General features: G+C 39.0%; 2 protein-coding genes and 1 non-coding gene across 3 annotated transcripts; all 3 read left to right on the forward strand.

Annotated features, from left to right (window-relative positions):
- The first annotated feature begins 42 nt into the window (after positions 1 to 42).
- On the forward strand, positions 43 to 7,139 carry ddx52 (DEAD (Asp-Glu-Ala-Asp) box polypeptide 52). The gene is made up of 15 exons (XM_022214928.2): positions 43 to 182; positions 424 to 676; positions 946 to 1,085; positions 1,244 to 1,429; positions 1,526 to 1,669; positions 3,198 to 3,309; positions 3,391 to 3,463; positions 3,639 to 3,842; positions 3,934 to 4,024; positions 4,154 to 4,276; positions 4,369 to 4,519; positions 4,921 to 4,996; positions 5,521 to 5,592; positions 5,722 to 6,021; positions 6,965 to 7,139. The coding sequence occupies exons 1-15, from the start codon at positions 96 to 98 to the stop codon at positions 6,999 to 7,001; spliced, it is 2,049 nt and encodes a 682-aa protein (XP_022070620.1). The 5' UTR covers positions 43 to 95; the 3' UTR covers positions 7,002 to 7,139.
- Positions 7,140 to 9,134: 1,995 nt separating this feature from the next.
- Positions 9,135 to 11,553, forward strand: rpl23a (ribosomal protein L23a). Its single transcript, XM_022214929.2, has 5 exons — positions 9,135 to 9,251; positions 10,274 to 10,454; positions 10,722 to 10,898; positions 11,198 to 11,267; positions 11,490 to 11,553. The coding sequence occupies exons 1-5, from the start codon at positions 9,182 to 9,184 to the stop codon at positions 11,502 to 11,504; spliced, it is 513 nt and encodes a 170-aa protein (XP_022070621.1). The 5' UTR covers positions 9,135 to 9,181; the 3' UTR covers positions 11,505 to 11,553.
- Positions 10,501 to 10,572, forward strand: LOC127530726 (small nucleolar RNA Z17). Its single transcript, XR_007937403.1, has one exon. It is a non-coding gene; the product is annotated as a small nucleolar RNA Z17 (small nucleolar RNA).
- Positions 11,554 to 17,703: the final 6,150 nt, after the last annotated feature.

Below are 17,703 nucleotides of genomic sequence, written 5' to 3' on the forward strand. Positions count from 1 at the left end.
GCTCACAGCCTGTAGGGGGCAGCGGAGGGCAGAGGTGGATGATCCGGGTGTTGGCTAGTGATGCCTGGATCCGACTAGACCACGCTGCTGCAGGAATGGACGCCTTCGACTTGTTTCGAAAACTCGGAGCAGGAGCTAAATTTGACTTCAAGAGGTTTGGTCAAGACGCTGCTCGTTTTAAGGTAAACTATATTAATGTATGTGATGATGTACTGGGACAAAACTGTAACTTTTAATAGCTGTAGGAGCTACAGTTTACTCAGTTTCAGCTAACGATCTGTGGTTTGTGCTAGCCTGTAAGCTTGCTACAGTGTTTTTCTGCTATTCTTTTTGTACCTTGGTGACTTAATATCGCACTTTGTCGAAGCAACAGTGGAAGGCTTCTCTGTATTAACACAGTCTGTTTTCCTGTCTCGTTTTTAGCCTGCCAGATCTCAGTTAGGAGAAGAGTACTCGGATCCCCTCTCTGCGATTGATTACTTTGGAACAGAACCTGCCAGTGGATCCCAGAGCTGGAGCCTGAAGGAGCAGCAGGAGGATGGAAATGAGGAATATGAGGGAGAAGGGGACAGTGAAGATTCAGGTTCTGGGGGCAAAAGGAAGCGCAGAGAAGAAGAAATAGACAGAAGGACCAAGAAGAAGAAGAAGAAGAAGACGAAAAGCAACTCGATGGAAGGTAAAGGACGCACCCAGTAGATTGTGATTCTTGGCTTGTTTCAAGTTGACAGGAATGGTTTCTTAAATTAGTGATATATCAAACCCCTATTTCCATGTGAAAATCCTCAGTCATGGTATTGACTGCTTATTTTACTCATGATGTGGCTTCCAGCATGTAAATAAACTCCATTTAAGAATGGCGAAAAAACAGATAGGTTTGCAATGAATGTGACGTAGCTGTCCATCCCAGAGACTCACGACCATTTGCTGTCTTTTGTCTGACTGTAGATGATGGCGGACTACTGAAAGAGACACAGGGAAACGGCATCACATGGACTTCCTCATTGGACCGAAAGATCCAAAACTTGCAGGGTGACGAGAAAGACAAACCTTCACTGAAGAGGCTGAAGCATCTTCATCAGGAAAAGGTCCTCACAGAGACACAACTCAGAGCTCAACTAAGTTTATCTAATGTTGAAGAATTACATTTTAAGCCAAAACGTTAGCCAAAGGTATTGCTGTGCATGTGTGCTCTGACCTTATTGTTTGTCATCTTTAAATAGTTTTGCTCTTTGTTTGTGTTTAGGTCAATCGTATTCGCTCTCAGCACCGTATAAATGTGCACGGCTGCGATGTACCCGACCCAGTGTGCACATTTGAAGAGCTGCAGTCGGAGTATCGTCTTAACCCACACATTCTCCAGAACCTCAAAGACGCAGGGTTGAACTCCCCGACGCCGATACAGATGCAGGCCATTCCACTCATGATGCATGTGAGTAGATGCGCAAACACACACAATAGTTTTATTAGTGTACAGACGGTGGTTTTGTGAGGGTTATTGTTTATTTTGGTCTGGTATCTCGGTCAGGATCGGGAACTCCTTGCCTGCGCTCCCACTGGATCTGGAAAGACGTTAGCTTTCTGTCTCCCACTGCTCACACGCCTGCAGCAACCAGCAAACCTGGGCTTCAGAGCTGTGATCATCTCCCCGACAAGAGAACTGGCCAGCCAGGTACACACATGTACATATATACATGCTAGTTTGTTTGCTGTCATAGTCATTTCAGATTGATTATATATTCATATTTTATAATTTATGTGCTTTTGTTCCCTAGGTGTAGCACAAATATAAACTTAATATCCAGAAAATCAGCAAAAGTAAAAAATTTTATGTGTTTATCCACAACTGTTATGTCAGTATTAGGCATCAGTTTGGTAAAATAAGCAGCTTGTGGTGCTAATGATATAGCCAAGTGCCATGGAACCATTGCAAAGATGGCACAATGAGATTATACAGGCAAGGCAAGGCAAGGCAAGGCAGCTGTATTTGTAGCACATTTCATACACAAGGGCAACTCGGTGTGCTTTACATTAAAACTTTACAAAGATTGGAAACATTCAGACAAGCACAAAAAGCACGATTAAAATGCTTAATATAATAAACCATAGAAAAGAATAGGGAAAATTAGAAATATATGAAGAAATAAAATGACGAGTTGCATTCAAAACAATTTAAAATAAGCTGTAATAAGAAAGCAGTGGCAAACAGAAAAGTCTTGAGCTGTGATTTAAAAGAAATAAGAGTTGGAGCAGAGAGTCTGTTCCAGATATGTGGAGCAAAATTAGTAAACGCTGCTTCACCACGTTTAGTTGTAACTCTAGGGACTGAAAGCAGACCAGGACCTGATGATTTCAGTGGTCGAGATGGTTCGTAAAGTGGCAGCAGATCAGCTATGTAAAGTAAACATAAGTGTGACGGTCCACAAACAAATAGAAAAAACAACAACAGCAGACTTGCAGGTCACATGCTTCATGTATGTCACATGGTCTGGTGTCACTGGGCTTATCACATGCATCTAATGTGACGAGTCGATCCCATTTTGTTTTTATTGATGGAATTACGTGCCAATTTAAAGTGTGTATATAAACCAGTGGATGGATGCATATTTGATAACTCATGTACCATTTGGTGACAGTGAAACGAGCTGTAGCCTTATAATGACCACAAGATTGTTAACAAATGAGTTGACTATTCACACATCCATCACCAACAAAGTATGAATAGCATTAATTTGGAGAGTTTCAGGTGAACTGTTCACTCTCCTGATAATCACAGCTCATCATTAGTCGCCATCTTTGTCCATCTGGTGCTCTGGACAAGTAGTGTACAGTTGATCTATGGAGCTTTTTGGCTGAAAACATGATTGGTTAAAATGCTCTCTCGGTCGGTTCATCACTGTAAGGAACTCGTTTCTCATTACATGTAGGCAGCGGATTCACACTAGGTCTGTAAATAGTGATTAGCACAACTTTATTAGATTCAAAAATTAACATTGTGACTTAATATATCTCTTAAAATGTTTCCTTATGTACAAATGTCTCTCATATTACATGAAATATACACTCATAAGTAATGATATCAAATAAGAAAACAAAAAATATATGCCTTCAGATTCCTGTTGTATACAGCTGGAGTTTACAGTAACATTTTCATGTATTTTCACAACAGTGTTTGTTTAGTTTTGTCTTGTTGTCTTCAGACCTACAGAGAGCTGCTGCGCCTGTCGGATGGGGTCGGGTTTAGAGTTCACATCATAGATAAAGCGTCTGTGGCAGCCAAGAAATACGGACCACAGTCAAATAAAAAATATGGTAAGAAGCAGCAAATGTTTTCACAGAGGAGATAAAACATCTGATTGCCTTTCCTCACTGTTTGAATCCTTCTGTGTGCAGATATCCTTGTCAGTACTCCAAACAGACTTATCTTCCTTCTCAAGCAGGATCCTCCAGCTATTGACCTCAGCAGGTAACATTTAATTTAGTCTTAATATTTACCATTTAACCAGCAACCTTTATTGCATGTCATGCCTTTTCTGTTTGCTTGGTTTTTGACTGTTGTCTTAATTATTAGCTTTGCACTAAAGGCAGAAAATCTTACTAAAAAAGATAGAAGTTCACCATTGTCTTTTGTTGTTCTTCAGTGTGGAGTGGCTGGTTGTTGATGAGTCCGATAAGCTGTTTGAAGACGGTAAGACGGGTTTCAGGGAGCAACTGGCCACCATTTTTCTGGCCTGCTCTGGTGCAAAGGTGCGCAGGGCTTTCTTCAGCGCCACTTGCACACCAGATGTAGAACAATGGTGTCGCCTGAACCTCGACAACCTGGTTTCTGTCAACATCGGACACAGGTAATGCTCAGCTTGAGGAACTGCTCGCTTCGTTTGATTTATATTGTCTGTTTTTAATTGCGTCAGGCAAATGAATTTATCTTCTTCTCAGAAATACAGCAGTCGAGACGGTGGAACAGCAGCTGCTGTTTGTCGGGACGGAAAACGGGAAGCTCGTGGCCATGAGGGACATCATCAAAAAAGTAGGAGCTTAGTTTACTTTTTATTTTTGACTAGTCATGTGTTTGTTGAAATTACTGTTCATTTTGAAAAGTTCTACATCTTTGCAGTTTAAGATGAAATGAAGGCATGTGCTCCTCGTTGTATTTCAGGGTTTCCTGCCTCCCATGCTGGTGTTTGTTCAGTCTATAGAGAGAGCGCGGGAGCTTTTCCACGAGCTGGTTTATGAAGGCATCAACGTGGACGTGATCCACGCAGACCGCACACAGCAGCAGGTAAACGCTGACACGACTAAACACACACAGTCGTTGGTGTTCTCTATGTCAGTCATTGATCCTCCTCTTCCGTGTTTTTTCTCTGTTTTCAGAGGGATAATGTGGTGAACAGTTTCCGTTCCGGTAAGATTTGGGTGTTGATCTGCACGGCTCTGCTCGCCAGAGGAATCGACTTCAAGGGAGTGAACCTGGTGCTGAACTATGACTTCCCCACCAGCGCTGTGGAGTACATCCACCGAATAGGTTGGTTTGGGGACCGGACAAGAAATAAATCAGTGACTGTTTGAGGACAAAGGATTAAGAATCATCACATCATATTGTACAAAATGACAATATATGTGCGTGTCACAACGTCACAGATCTGAAAATTTGCTTGTTGTTCATATTTTATATCAATGTGAATTAACTAGCTTTAGGTTTTTAACCCAGTTTAGACCTGGAACATCGGTGTCTGACAATTTGTGATGGGCATATCATTATGTTTGACATTTTGTATGCTCAATGGTTAGAATAGAAATAGATTCATCAGGAGTTAATATCATAGTTAGTTGCATAACTCAGTTTGTCTTGTCTCCTTTCGTGTATTTCTCCGTTTTCTCTCGACCCACCAGTCCCTTCATGTGTCTTTATTTGTTTTTCATCAGGTCGTACTGGCCGAGCTGGACATCAGGGGAAGGCCATCACCTTCTTTACAGAAAATGACAAACCTTTGTTGCGCAGGTATGAAAAGAGCAAAGTCTATGAGGTTTTTTGGTGCATATAATTCTGGAAAATTAGTCTGCTGATGTCGATGCCCAGTTGCACTAATCAAACAGAAAATTAGAGATCAGACAGAGACAATGATCAGATATTTAGTGGGCATTAGCAGCAGAACAAACATGACATTACTGAGAAGATCTATGGCTGTACACATAGATTTTTGCCAAGCAGCTGAAATCAAAGAAGGTAATTGATGTACAAATTCTACCCCAGAGTACTGGGACATTATTAAGCAGAAAAAGAAAAAAAAGATGCGACTCTGAGTATTGCCCTTGTTTCATTCTGACCTCAAGAAGCAAAAGCAATGTTGTTAAGTCAGTTTTTATTATGTTTTACAAGGTTAAACTCTTGTTAGCATGATACGCTGCAGCTGCTAAAAGTATTAGAATTGAATCAGTGCTTTGTTCATTTTCATTTACTTGTAGAAAAATTTAAATTTCACAGCCATTCAAACCGCATTATTTCTGTTCATATCCGTTCAACAGCATCGCTAATGTTATCAAACAAGCTGGCTGTCCTGTACCCGACTATATGATCGGCTTCAAGAAGATACACAGGTAAAAGAGGTTATGATAACACAATACCTGACACATTTAAGGATCTTTTAGCTCTTCGATTTCTTGCTAAATTTCCCCTTATTATTTAAATTGTGGTGATAATCGTGCCGCTGTTATGTTTTTGTTTAGCAAAGTGAAGCGGAGACTGGAGAGGAGACCTCCCAAGAGAACCACCATTTGCACAACTCCTCGCTTCTTAATGAAGAAAAAAGGAAAAGCACAGAACAAAGGAAAGAAGCAGGCATCGGGCGGAGACCAGAAAGGAGACGGTGGCCCTCAAAAAGCAGCGCCACAGCAGAAGGGGGAGAAAAAAACAACAGCACAGAAAGTGAAGAAAAAAAATAGAACCCAGAAAGAAGGGGAGGCAGTGAAGCACACGAAGGTGTCACAAAAAGCAGCATCAAAACCCTCAGGCGTCAAGTTGAAAAAGTAAGAAAGGTTGGGGGAAGGACATCCTCGTGCAAAAAGGTTCTCAGGTTTTTCCCACTTGTGTTTTTGACCTGATATATTTTCAGTGTTTTTTTTTGTTCTGTGGATTTGACATCCTCACATTGCACCTTATAGAAATTACTATATTGATAAGTGAATAAAGTTATAGAGGATAAATGGCCATCCAAAGTGAAATAGACACAAAAACCACCACCTTCCTTCACAAATCATCTGCTGCTATAATAGTCCAACCTATTTAATGTTATAGAAATACAACCAGTGCCACAATGTCTAAGCTGTTACTTAAAAATGCTGACTTTTGAGCACTGTAGTGGTAGATTAAAAAAGATACCGTTGTAGGCAAAAGTCCAGCAAAACTGAGTTTTGCAAACTCCTTTAGAATAACATAATTATATATATATATATATATATATAATAAAAATGTACAGTTAATGTCTAAGTTCTGTTCCAATAATATTTTTTTATTAACCACGCCTGACGAACGTCAGCGGGGTTATTGCATTCGGTGCGGTATCTGGCTGGCTGGGTAAGTATGTATGTATGTGACTATGTCCGTTCCGATATTTCTGCAAGTGCTAAAGTCAGGATAATCAAACTTGGCACTGAAGATCAGTCTAAGGTCCCCTGCTCAGTTGTGGAGTTACAGGTCAGCAGATCAAGTAGGAAGGGAGATACGTACGATGATCAAAGTTGATACATATTGCATCATTTGTATAGGGAGGACAGGGTTTTCGCCAGCAGAGGGCATGGTTCTGCCCTCTACTGAGGGCTCGTCTACTTCAAGTAGCAGCTGTTTTTCAATGTATTTTTGAAATTAGCCATTATAAAATAGAAAACCTTATCTCTGGCAGGAATTCATTTTTGTGATGCAGGTGAAAAATGGCTATAAATACTTCTGATTTTCTTTCTTTCTCTTCTCCAGGAAAACGGGAATGAAAAACATGTCCAAAGGAGACTAGAGGAGGGTGGAACAAGCAGACTGATATGAAAATGGATGTGCATTTTTTTTCCTCATCTTGCCCTCTGATTTCCTGCTAATTTTCATGTTTGTGTTTTGTATTTTGGAAATATAAAATAAACATTTTTATATGTAGTTATTTTGTTTCCATTTGTCACCTTTACTCACCTGACACAACAAATAATAATGTTTTTCTGAAAGAACAAAGGCTGTAAAGACAAACAATTTTGTATTTTTAACTAAAAGGAAAAATCTACTATATTTGGGGAATCAGTTTAACTAAGAAATTTAATAATTGTTTAAGCAGAGCGTAGCTTCACTATTCAACCAATGAAACTAGCTAATGTAATATTCATATGTTTAAAGGATAAAAATGTATGTATGGTTAAGAAAAAGAATACTTTTAGTGGTATTTGCTAGCCTAGCGGCGCTAGACAACCCATGGCAACGAATTTAATTCTCTGCCAGGGTGGGTCTAGTTACCCTCCATCAGGCTCGAGGCTGGATTCTCCCATAGACTGTATATATAGTGGACGTAGCATCTGGCTCCAGGTTTGAAGCCAACCCGGAAGGGTCAAAAACTTGCAATATCACGCCGTCTGCTAGGGTTGGCTCCAAAAAGCTTTTGCTCCATAGACCCCAATTCATTTTTGGAAAAAATGAAATTTGATAGACTGATTTTCTACAGCTCAGGATTTTTTTCCCGTTAGTTTTCATGGTCAAAATGAGAGATCAGGTGGCCGATCTTAAAATAAATCAATACTGAATTTTAAATAAATCGTTAAAGTCGGCGGAGCCAGGGGGCGTGGCTATACTTGATAGACAGCAACAGAAGCCTCTGCGGTAAAATGTGGGCGGGATAAGAGAGTTCTCAGCCAATCCTGCCCCTAGTTGCTCTCCAGTCCAGTCTGTTTGATGACGCTTTTTACGTCACTGGCTCCAAAAAATCCAAAACGGCGACCAGGAAGTACCAAAATCCGGGCTTCATTTTCTCGGTGTTGAAACCAACGGGTGATGTCACGGTTAGTTTATGCCTGGATTCTCCTAAAACTGGCCGGACCAATCACCATGAAGTGTAGAGTCAGAAGGCGGGCGTAACGAAGTGACGACAGAGGCGTAATGATTCTGACAGAAACAACCGGCGCACAATAAACAGTTATCTTTCGACTCGGCTTTGGCCACAGCCCTTAAAGATTTGAAGCTAAAATTCAACTTGAAAGATAAACAAAGAACGGCACTTAAGTGTTTCATTGAGAAGAAAGACGTATTTGGACTTATGCCGACGGGATATGGCAAATCCTTAATATACCAGTTGGCTCCGCAGCTCCGCTGGTTGGGAAGCTAATGGGACTTAGCCACAATCCGCCGGTGCTCTCGGAACTACGTCAGCCTATTCATTGCGTTGATTGGTTGTATACCTACCCAATTGCTGCAGAGGGATTTGATAGACAACCTTTTAGCCCGCCTCCCTCCCTGTCGAGCTTCCCTAGACCCTTGTGCCGTCAGAAACATGGGTCTAGCATGGCTAGGCTAGGTATTTGCAGCATATGCAATGGAATTTTATTTTTTTAAATTCCTTTTGTATCTTCATTATGGCCAAGAAAATACATTAAAGCACATCATCAGCAAGTTTATGTAACATGTTCTAAAACAACCTGAGTTGACCAAACTGCCAAACTGATGTACAAATAGCAAAACACAATGAAACACAATCCTGTTAAGTCAACTCAATGCTTCAACAAAAAAATCAAATGTCTAAAGTGATAAAAATCTAAATGGTGGCAGAACTGCTGGCTTGCCAAGATATTTTTTCTTAAAAAAATAATATATACAACACTATAAATAAACACTAATACAGAACTTTTCATACATTCAAAAAGGTTTTGATTTTTTTTTTTGGCTAATTGGTCGTATATAACAATATATCCGACATCCAAATGATCTAAAATTAATAGAATAGTTTTGTGTAGTTTCCCTTGAAACAAATGTGTAGGTATTTATTCTGTAAAGAAAAAAATCGCCACTCCAACACAAACAAGAACTTAACATGCAACATTTGATGGATACACAAAGTAACATAAAACAAGTAAACATTATTTATTGTGTTAGCGTCTAATCTGATCACAGGCAATCACAGGACTCTGGCAGCTATCGCGATAAGTCTGCTACGAGATCTCGCCCATGCATTATACTGCAGGAAACCCCATTCAGTCTTCCTTTCTCAACATGGCACCGAAGGTGAAGAAGGAAGGTTTGTCAATCTGATCATTTTTGTATGAATAAAATGTACATTTTACACAGAGACACCTCTAATAGTTAACACACACGTCCGGTATGATAGGATAAATTGACCGTGTGCTAAATAATCTGAACATACTGCTGTCAGCTGTGGAAATATGTAGATATCGCAGGCTGCGGCTCCGGCATGTAACGTGATGCTATCTAAGCTAATGTTGGCGTGCTAGCGGTGATGCTGGTGACCAAAACGTGGTCTGTTCACCATTAAATTTGGTTGTGATGTCTTCTTACATCCTCTGCTGTGAGCAAGGCTTAATTAGTTAACGTTAACAGTTCTTGGTTACTCTCTGTAACGTCATACTATCGTTATACTGAAAGTATTAGCTGTTGGTGGGTTAGCATTCGTTGCACCGGCGCAGTGTAGAAAACGTTGCATTAGCCCTGCATGAAAGCAGAGTAGATTTTTAAACGCTGTTTTTTTTTATTCTAGTAAACGGCCGTTTCTTTAATTGTGTGTTGTAGTGGCTCTGTACCGTATAATCATTGTCTTTGGCGTGTTACACATGGGCTTCTCAGGAAAGTAGCTGCGGTTTGAGAGGCCTAAATGACTGTATACAAATCGGACGAGATGAAGTTCATAAATCCAGTTAATTGCATATGTAGGCTGCAATCAAAATATAGCTAAGCTATATTGTAAATAGAAAACTTGTGTTTGTGTATAGATGATGGCAGTCATGAAGCGTTAAAATGTTGTTTCTATGTTTCAAGGCACAGAAATGTCAGCTGGAGCTTTACACAGAAAGGCCTGTTTTAGTTTTGTGATGTATGATTATATTTGGTTGTGACAGTCACTCGGGTAGGAGCAATCTTTGGCCAGCTATAAAGGCTCTCACAACACATTTGAGTGTAAAATAATGTTTCAATAGACAGGGGCTCAGATGGTGATCTCTGAAGTATTTTCTTGAATGTCTTAATGTGGGGCTTACAAACAAGCACAAACAAACCATCATAACAAGCGGTGTTTTTCTTTCTTAGCTGTCCCTGCCAAGACTGAGGCCAAGTCAAAGGCCCTGAAGGCCAAAAAGGCTGTGCTCAAAGGCGTCCACAGCCAGAGGAAGAAGAAGGTCAGGACTTCTCCCACCTTCCGTCGCCCTAAAACCCTGCGTCTCCGCAGACAGCCCAAGTATCCACGCAAGAGTGCTCCTCGCAGGAACAAGTGAGTTACAGTGACTGACCATAACAAATACAAAAGAAATAAATGTGGTGCACATGATGGTAAAAGCGATCAAAGTATGAAAAAGCATGATTCCAGCTTTATAAACTACTGATGCACCCAACTTAAACTGTTTTCCAACATGTCTGTAGGGAGAATAAATGATTAACAATTTCATATTAAATTGTCCCGTACAGACTTTACAGACCAGAAGTGAGGACTTGAATCCAAAAACAAATACCTCTATGTTTTTTTTGTTTGTTTTTCTAGGCTGGATCACTATGCCATCATCAAGTTCCCCTTGACAACAGAATCTGCGATGAAGAAAATTGAAGATAACAACACACTTGTGTTCATTGTGGACGTCAAGGCAAATAAACATCAGATCAAACACGCTGTCAAGAAGCTGTATGACATCGACGTTGCCAAAGTCAACACACTCATCAGGTAGAGTTTTAGATTACACTGCTGGGAACTTATATGCTGGAACAAGGACAATATTTTCTGTATGACACATGCCAATACCATAAGTGATGACTGTAATCGTGTGTATTCTGGAGTGAGTGCTCTTAGCAGATTTGTCCTTTTCCAGACATTACTTGTAGTGTTAAGAAAATTTGAATCTTAATTATTGTTGAAATGTGCTCTGCGTAATACCTTAAAACGGTGCTTGTCAAAATAGACTGATTTTCCTTACCACCGTTCTTTTGTTGCTTCATCTTTGTTTTGTTCTGACCCACCTGCAGGCCTGACGGTGAGAAGAAGGCGTACGTTCGTCTCGCGCCAGATTATGATGCGTTGGATGTTGCAAACAAAGTGAGTCTTTATTCAGCTCAGTAAGATTGGGACATTTTTAAGGCTAGTCCAGATTAACATATTTGTATTTTTCAACTCTGAGCACATGATGTAAACTTTTATTGCGTCTGAATGTCTGTGATGCATTCAAAGGAACCACTGATGCCAGATACATGATGCAGTTACAGGTGTGTACAGCATGTTGAGGAACACTGTATAATTCATGTCATTTTCTTTTTGCAGATTGGCATCATCTAAACTGTGGCTCAAGAGACTTGTGGAAGAATAAATATTTGTATAAACAAAATGATCAGTGTCCTTGTGTTTGTGAGATATCTACACTCACTGATAGTTTCAGTACATGAGTCTTTTCTCAATTTGCTTGATTTATTACAGTTCCTTAATGTAAGATCTGTATGCTGTGAATAAAATTGCAGCGACTGATTTAAAGGTTTAGAAACCTTGGAGTTCCACCCTGAAAGTCACATGCATTATATATTGGATTTCCAACAAATGTCATCTATTTCACCTTATAATACCACTGTATGCAAATTTGTTTTGTGCAAATGTGGCTTGTCAGGTGGCAGTATATTTGAAGACTGGAATTACCTGTAATTTCCAGTCTGTTTTCTGTATGCCCAATATGTGAGCCAGTGTTCGACCTAAATCTGATCTAAGTATTGGTTCACATCATTTAAGCACTGATTAACTTTTAGTGCTTGTTACACAAAATTTTGATGCATATTTGATGCACTGACGTTTTGTTTTTTTTTTACACACAATTTGGACGACATACTACCGTAAACTGACATTTTGGATGACAAAGTATGACGTTTTTTTCCACATTTTGGACGACATACTAAACTATGGCGTTTTTTTCCACATTTTGGATGACTGACATTTTTGTCACATTTTGGACGACATGCTATGACGTTTTTGTCACATTTTGGACGACATGCTAAACTGACATTTTTTTCCACATTTTGGATGACATAGGGTGACATCTGGTAAATTGGGCCATCAGGTAAAATGGGCCATTTAAGCTTTGCATGTCCTAGCCCCTCTGATTTTTAGAGCCAATGACAGCAAATGGTCTGAAATGTTTCCCACAACTGTACTTAACATGAAACAACAGAATTTATTGGTCTGTGGTTGTTTTTGTGGGTGGAGATAAGATTCAAATCCACACTGCACCGGTAAACTGTGTGGTGAGTGGACTGGCATAAGAATTTCTGATAAAAATTATCAGGATAAGTCAATTAAAGAAATGTGTATATGTAAAATTTTTGATGTATAATATCTGTCTTGATGACACCTATCAGAAATAATGCTTAAGGTTTGGTATTTGGACATTTTTTTTCAAAGATTGACGTTTTTGTTAGTGGCCCAATTGAGGTGAATCTATTCAGGTAGGTTGGGCCCCCTGGTTTCAGCTAAAATGGGCCACCCTTTTTGTCAGTCACATATGCACACATGTACACATTTGAAGGGAATGCAGTAGGCATTTATGTGAAAAGGATGCATCTGCCTCAAAATAATGATCAGTGTTGTTAGTAACAATCCACTGACTATCTGCAGTGAGTATGGCAAACAAGAAGCAAGTGAGAGGGACTGAGAGATGGAGGAAGAAAGGAAATGATAAAGAAAATTGTGGTTTAAGTAGCCTAGGCCATGACATATGTACCTACCCAAACACACACACACACACATTTTAAAATTTTGACTATTCAGATATTATTGAGGTTCAGTGTTTGCATTCATCCTATTTGTAGGCCTAGTAGGTTGCAGTTGTTTTTTTTTTATCATGTGTTTTATACCCAAGTTCACAGTGCTATGTGGATTCAATACATTTGCCATGAGCAGATCAGTTAATCATTTACAATGTAATGAATTGTCCTGATATTATTAAATTGTTCTTACACAGTATGTTACCATATTGACATTTTTTTTTACAATAAAAATTTATGACTATCCCTTTGCAGTTGGACTGGCCCAACTTACCTGATAAGCGTCCCATTTTACCTGAACTTTGCTTGTGTAAAAAAATTGGCACAGCTGACGTATCAAGACCTGTAGGAACTAAACAATCCTATTTACTAGATAATTTCAATGCAAAATTAAAAGAAAACAACCATTGCTAGCCAAAAAACACATTTTAATAGAATACTTTTTTTGTTAGTGCTTCAAGCGATTTACCAAAAAGTGGCCCATTTTAGCTGATATCACCCAACTAAACTATGACATTTTTGTCACGTTTTGGATGACATGCTAAACTATGACATTTTTGTCACATTTTGGACAACTTACTAAACTATGACGTTTTTGTCACATTTTGGACGACGTATTAAACTATGACATTTTTTTCCACATTTTGGACGACATACTAAACTATGACTTTTTTGTCACATTTTGGACAACATGCTAAACTGGTGTTTTTTTTTCCAGATGTTGGACGACATACTAAACTATGACGTTTTTTTTCCACATTTTGGACAACATACTAAATAGACTTTGATATTTTTTTCCACGTTTTGGACAACATACTTAACTCTGACATTTTTGTCACATTTTGGATGACATACTAAACTATCACATTTTTTCCACATTTTGGACGACATATTAAACTATGACATTTTTTTCCACATTTTGGACGACATACTAAACTGACATTTTTTTTAACATTTTGGATGACATACTAAACTATGACTTTATTCCACATTTTGGACAACATACTAAACTATGACGTTTTTTCCACATTTTGGACAACATACTAAACTATGGCATTTGTTTCCAGATTTTGGACGAGATACTATGAGTTTTTTTCACATTATGGATGACATACTAAACTATGGCATTTTTTTTCCACCTTTTGGACGACATACTAAAGTAAGACTTTTTTTTCACATTTTAGACGACATACTAAACTCTGACATTTTTGTCACATTTTGGACGACATACTAAACTATGAAGTTTTTTGTCCATTTTCGGACAAAAAAATGACCTCTTTTCCATTTTCGGACAAAAAAATGACTTTTTAGTCCATTTTCAGACGACCTACTAAACTATGACGTTTTTTGTCCATTTTCGGACAACATACTAAACTATGACGTTTTTGTCCATTTTCGGACAAAAAATGACTTTTTTGTCCATTTTCAGGCGACATACTAAAACTGACATTTTTTGTCCATTTTCGGATGACATACTAAACTATGACGTTTTTGGTGACAATTTGGACGACATACTAAACTATGAGTTTTTTTTGTCCATTTTCAGTAGACATACTAAACTATGACGTTTTTTTGTCCCTTTTCGTACAGCATTCTACATTTTGAAATTTTTTGTCCATTTTTGGATGACATACTAAAGTATGATGCTTTTGTCCATTTTTGGAAAAATAATTGCGTTTTTTGTTAATTTTCAGATGACCTACTAAACCGTTTTTTTCCCGTTTCGTACAAAGAATGATGCTCTTTGTCCATTTTCGGACGACATACTATGACATTTTTTGATCATTTTTGGACGACATACTAAACTTTGACGTTTTTGTTCATTTTTGGACAACTGACGTTTTTAGTCAATTTTCGGACGACACACTATGACATTTTTTGTCCATTTTTGGGCGACATACTGAACTATGCCTTTTTCCAGATCGTATTGCTCCAAAAAGTGGACCGGACTGGAGTTGAGGAAAATGTGTACCGGATCGCTCCAAAAAGTGGACCGGACTGGAGTTGAGGAAAACTTGGACCGGATCGCTCCAAAAAGTGGACCGGACTGGAGTTGAGGAAAACGTGGACCGGATCGCACCAAAAAGTGGACCTGACTGGAGTTCAGGAAAACATTTTCGGACGACATACTAAACGATGACGTTTTTGTCCCTTTCCGGACAAAAAATGACTTTTTGTCCATTTTCGGACGACATACTAAACTATGACATTTTCGTGTCCATTGTCGGACAACATAATAATGTAAGAATTTTCCGAAGACCTCTGGAATTCCAGATATGAAACTCAGATGAGCCAGAACTCTCTCTTTTGTGCTGAACTCTCTTCCCCCATTCCTGACTAATGAAGATTGAACAGTGTATTTCTGTGTATGTTTCATCCACAGGAAGATGGAGTTCCTGCTGAACATTTAAATACCTGGAATAACTTTTTTTGTTTAAAAGACAATAACTATCACTTTATGCTTAAATGCTTTGTTGAACAAACACCTTATTTCTACTCTAACCAAACCTTTTCTCTGACTCCTGGAATGTGAGCCCTGGTCCCGTCGCTGCCTTCCACCAGATCAGATAACAAGCCATAAAAACTGTTACGACCCTGCTACAGGAGAGACTGGTACAGAGGAAGAGCCACATTCTCTTCAACTGAACTGAAACAAAAGAACACTTGCCAGATTAATATTTCTGATATGAATTTTGTTCTTTCAGCTTTACCACAGTTACAGTGTTTCATCTATGACATATTCGAAAATCACATTTACGTGTCTTATAGAAGTCAATTTATTTGTGATGTTTAATCATTTCTTCCCCAGGATACTATGATTTTGGAATGAATTCCAGTATTAACCTCTGAATTTCCTCTCCATTTAGGTTGAATGATGACCATTGTATTTACCTGTTACCAAATCTCTGACTTGTTATATTTTCAATGTGATACTTATTTTTAATGTCATAAACATATAGTTATGAATGAAATAATTTACATAATTCTATACACGTTTCACTTTCACACAACTGAATATGGTGAGAGATAGACCGATTGCTTAATCGTTTAATATCACAACGTTTTAATTCATTCTGGATTATTCCTCCATCTCTCTCCATCTCTCCTCTTTGAGAACAAAGGAAGGAGTCATGTTACCACGTAGAGATTCGCGCCGCAGCTTCCCTCCGCCTTGGGGTCCTCCCATGGCCCCTTTGGCCTGATATAAGCCTAAGCAGCCCCCACCTTCTCTCTCTTCCTGTTCTTCTCTGTCTCTGGGACCCATGCCAGGGTTTCCAACTATTTCCTTCTAAAGTGCATTTTTTTCCTCTATCTCCTAAAGTTCTAAGTTCCAAAGTTTAATTATTTAATCCTTTTTACTTTTGTAACTTAAGTAGACATATTTGCTCACGCTCAACGCTGAGTTTATTCTTTTATTCGTGATTTTTGACAGAGAACTGATTAAGCATCAGCATTTATTTTTCTTAATCTGAGCAGTTTTTCATCAACACCCGTTTTTCTTGGCTAAAGCCTGAGAGCCCTCGTTTTAATTCAAGCGACCTTCCATCAAACGAAACCCGGCGCCATTCAGCTGTGACCACCGGAGCTCTGCTGGATCAGACCTCCTATCAGCGGACCGATCTCTTTATGCAGGATGCCTATCTGCTGCCACAGTGATGGACACCGCGTCGGGGAAGCAAAGCCCTCCCGTGGCGCTGTGATGAGTCATCTACCGGCATCCTCTGAGTCCCAGCACCAGACGGTCCAACTTCAGTGAATCCAGCTGAATTTGCTCTGATTCCATTCTATGGGTGATGTACTAACTGCTCGATTAACTAAATCCGCCCGTGTATTATTTTACAAATCATTGATTTTAATCCAAATTACTGGTTACCTCGTCATAGCTCTGGCTAATTCTCACCATATTTCCTTCTCTCTCATATACATCCACACAAGTCTCTCTCTCACTCACACACACACACACACACACACACATCTACACACATTCCACTGACGCACGCACACACACACATCATATCTACACTGTAAATAGATTTCACTGTCATTATTTTCATAGAATAGTAAATAAATACTTCATTTTAGACCAAATTAAAGTTTTGAGTGTTTCTTTGTGTAGAATGTGATCAATTTAACCAAGAATTCAAGCCTTTTTGATATGAGATTGATCAAAATTCTAATTAATAATTTTTTTTATTAATATCAATAAATTAATTTTTCCTTACATAAGTAAGGTGGTGCCCCTATTAATAAACAAGAGCAAAATTATAACGTAGTATCCCCTACACTAAACTATGACATTTTTGTCCATTTTTGTACAAACATTTTTGTCCATTTTCGGACCACAAGTGACTTTTTTGTCCATTTTCGGACAACATACTAAACTATGACGTTTTTTGTCCATTTTCGGACGACATACTAAACTGACATTTTTTGTCCATTTTCGGACGACATATGACATTTTTTGTCCATTTTTGGGCGACATACTGAACTATACCTTTTTCCAGACCGTATCGCTCCAAAAAGTGGACCGGACTGAAGTTGAGGAAAACGTGGACCAGATCGCTCCAAAAAGTGGACCGGACTGGATTATAGGAAAACGTGGACCGGATCGCTCCAAAAAGTGGATCGGACTGCAGTTGAGGAAAACGTGGACCGGATCGCTCCAAAAAGTGGACCGGACTGGATTATAGGAAAATGTGGACCGGATCACTCCAAAAAGTGGACCGGAC

The sequence above is a fragment of the Acanthochromis polyacanthus genome, chromosome 17, assembly GCF_021347895.1.
Source record: "Acanthochromis polyacanthus isolate Apoly-LR-REF ecotype Palm Island chromosome 17, KAUST_Apoly_ChrSc, whole genome shotgun sequence".
Lineage (NCBI taxonomy): Eukaryota > Metazoa > Chordata > Actinopteri > Pomacentridae > Acanthochromis > Acanthochromis polyacanthus.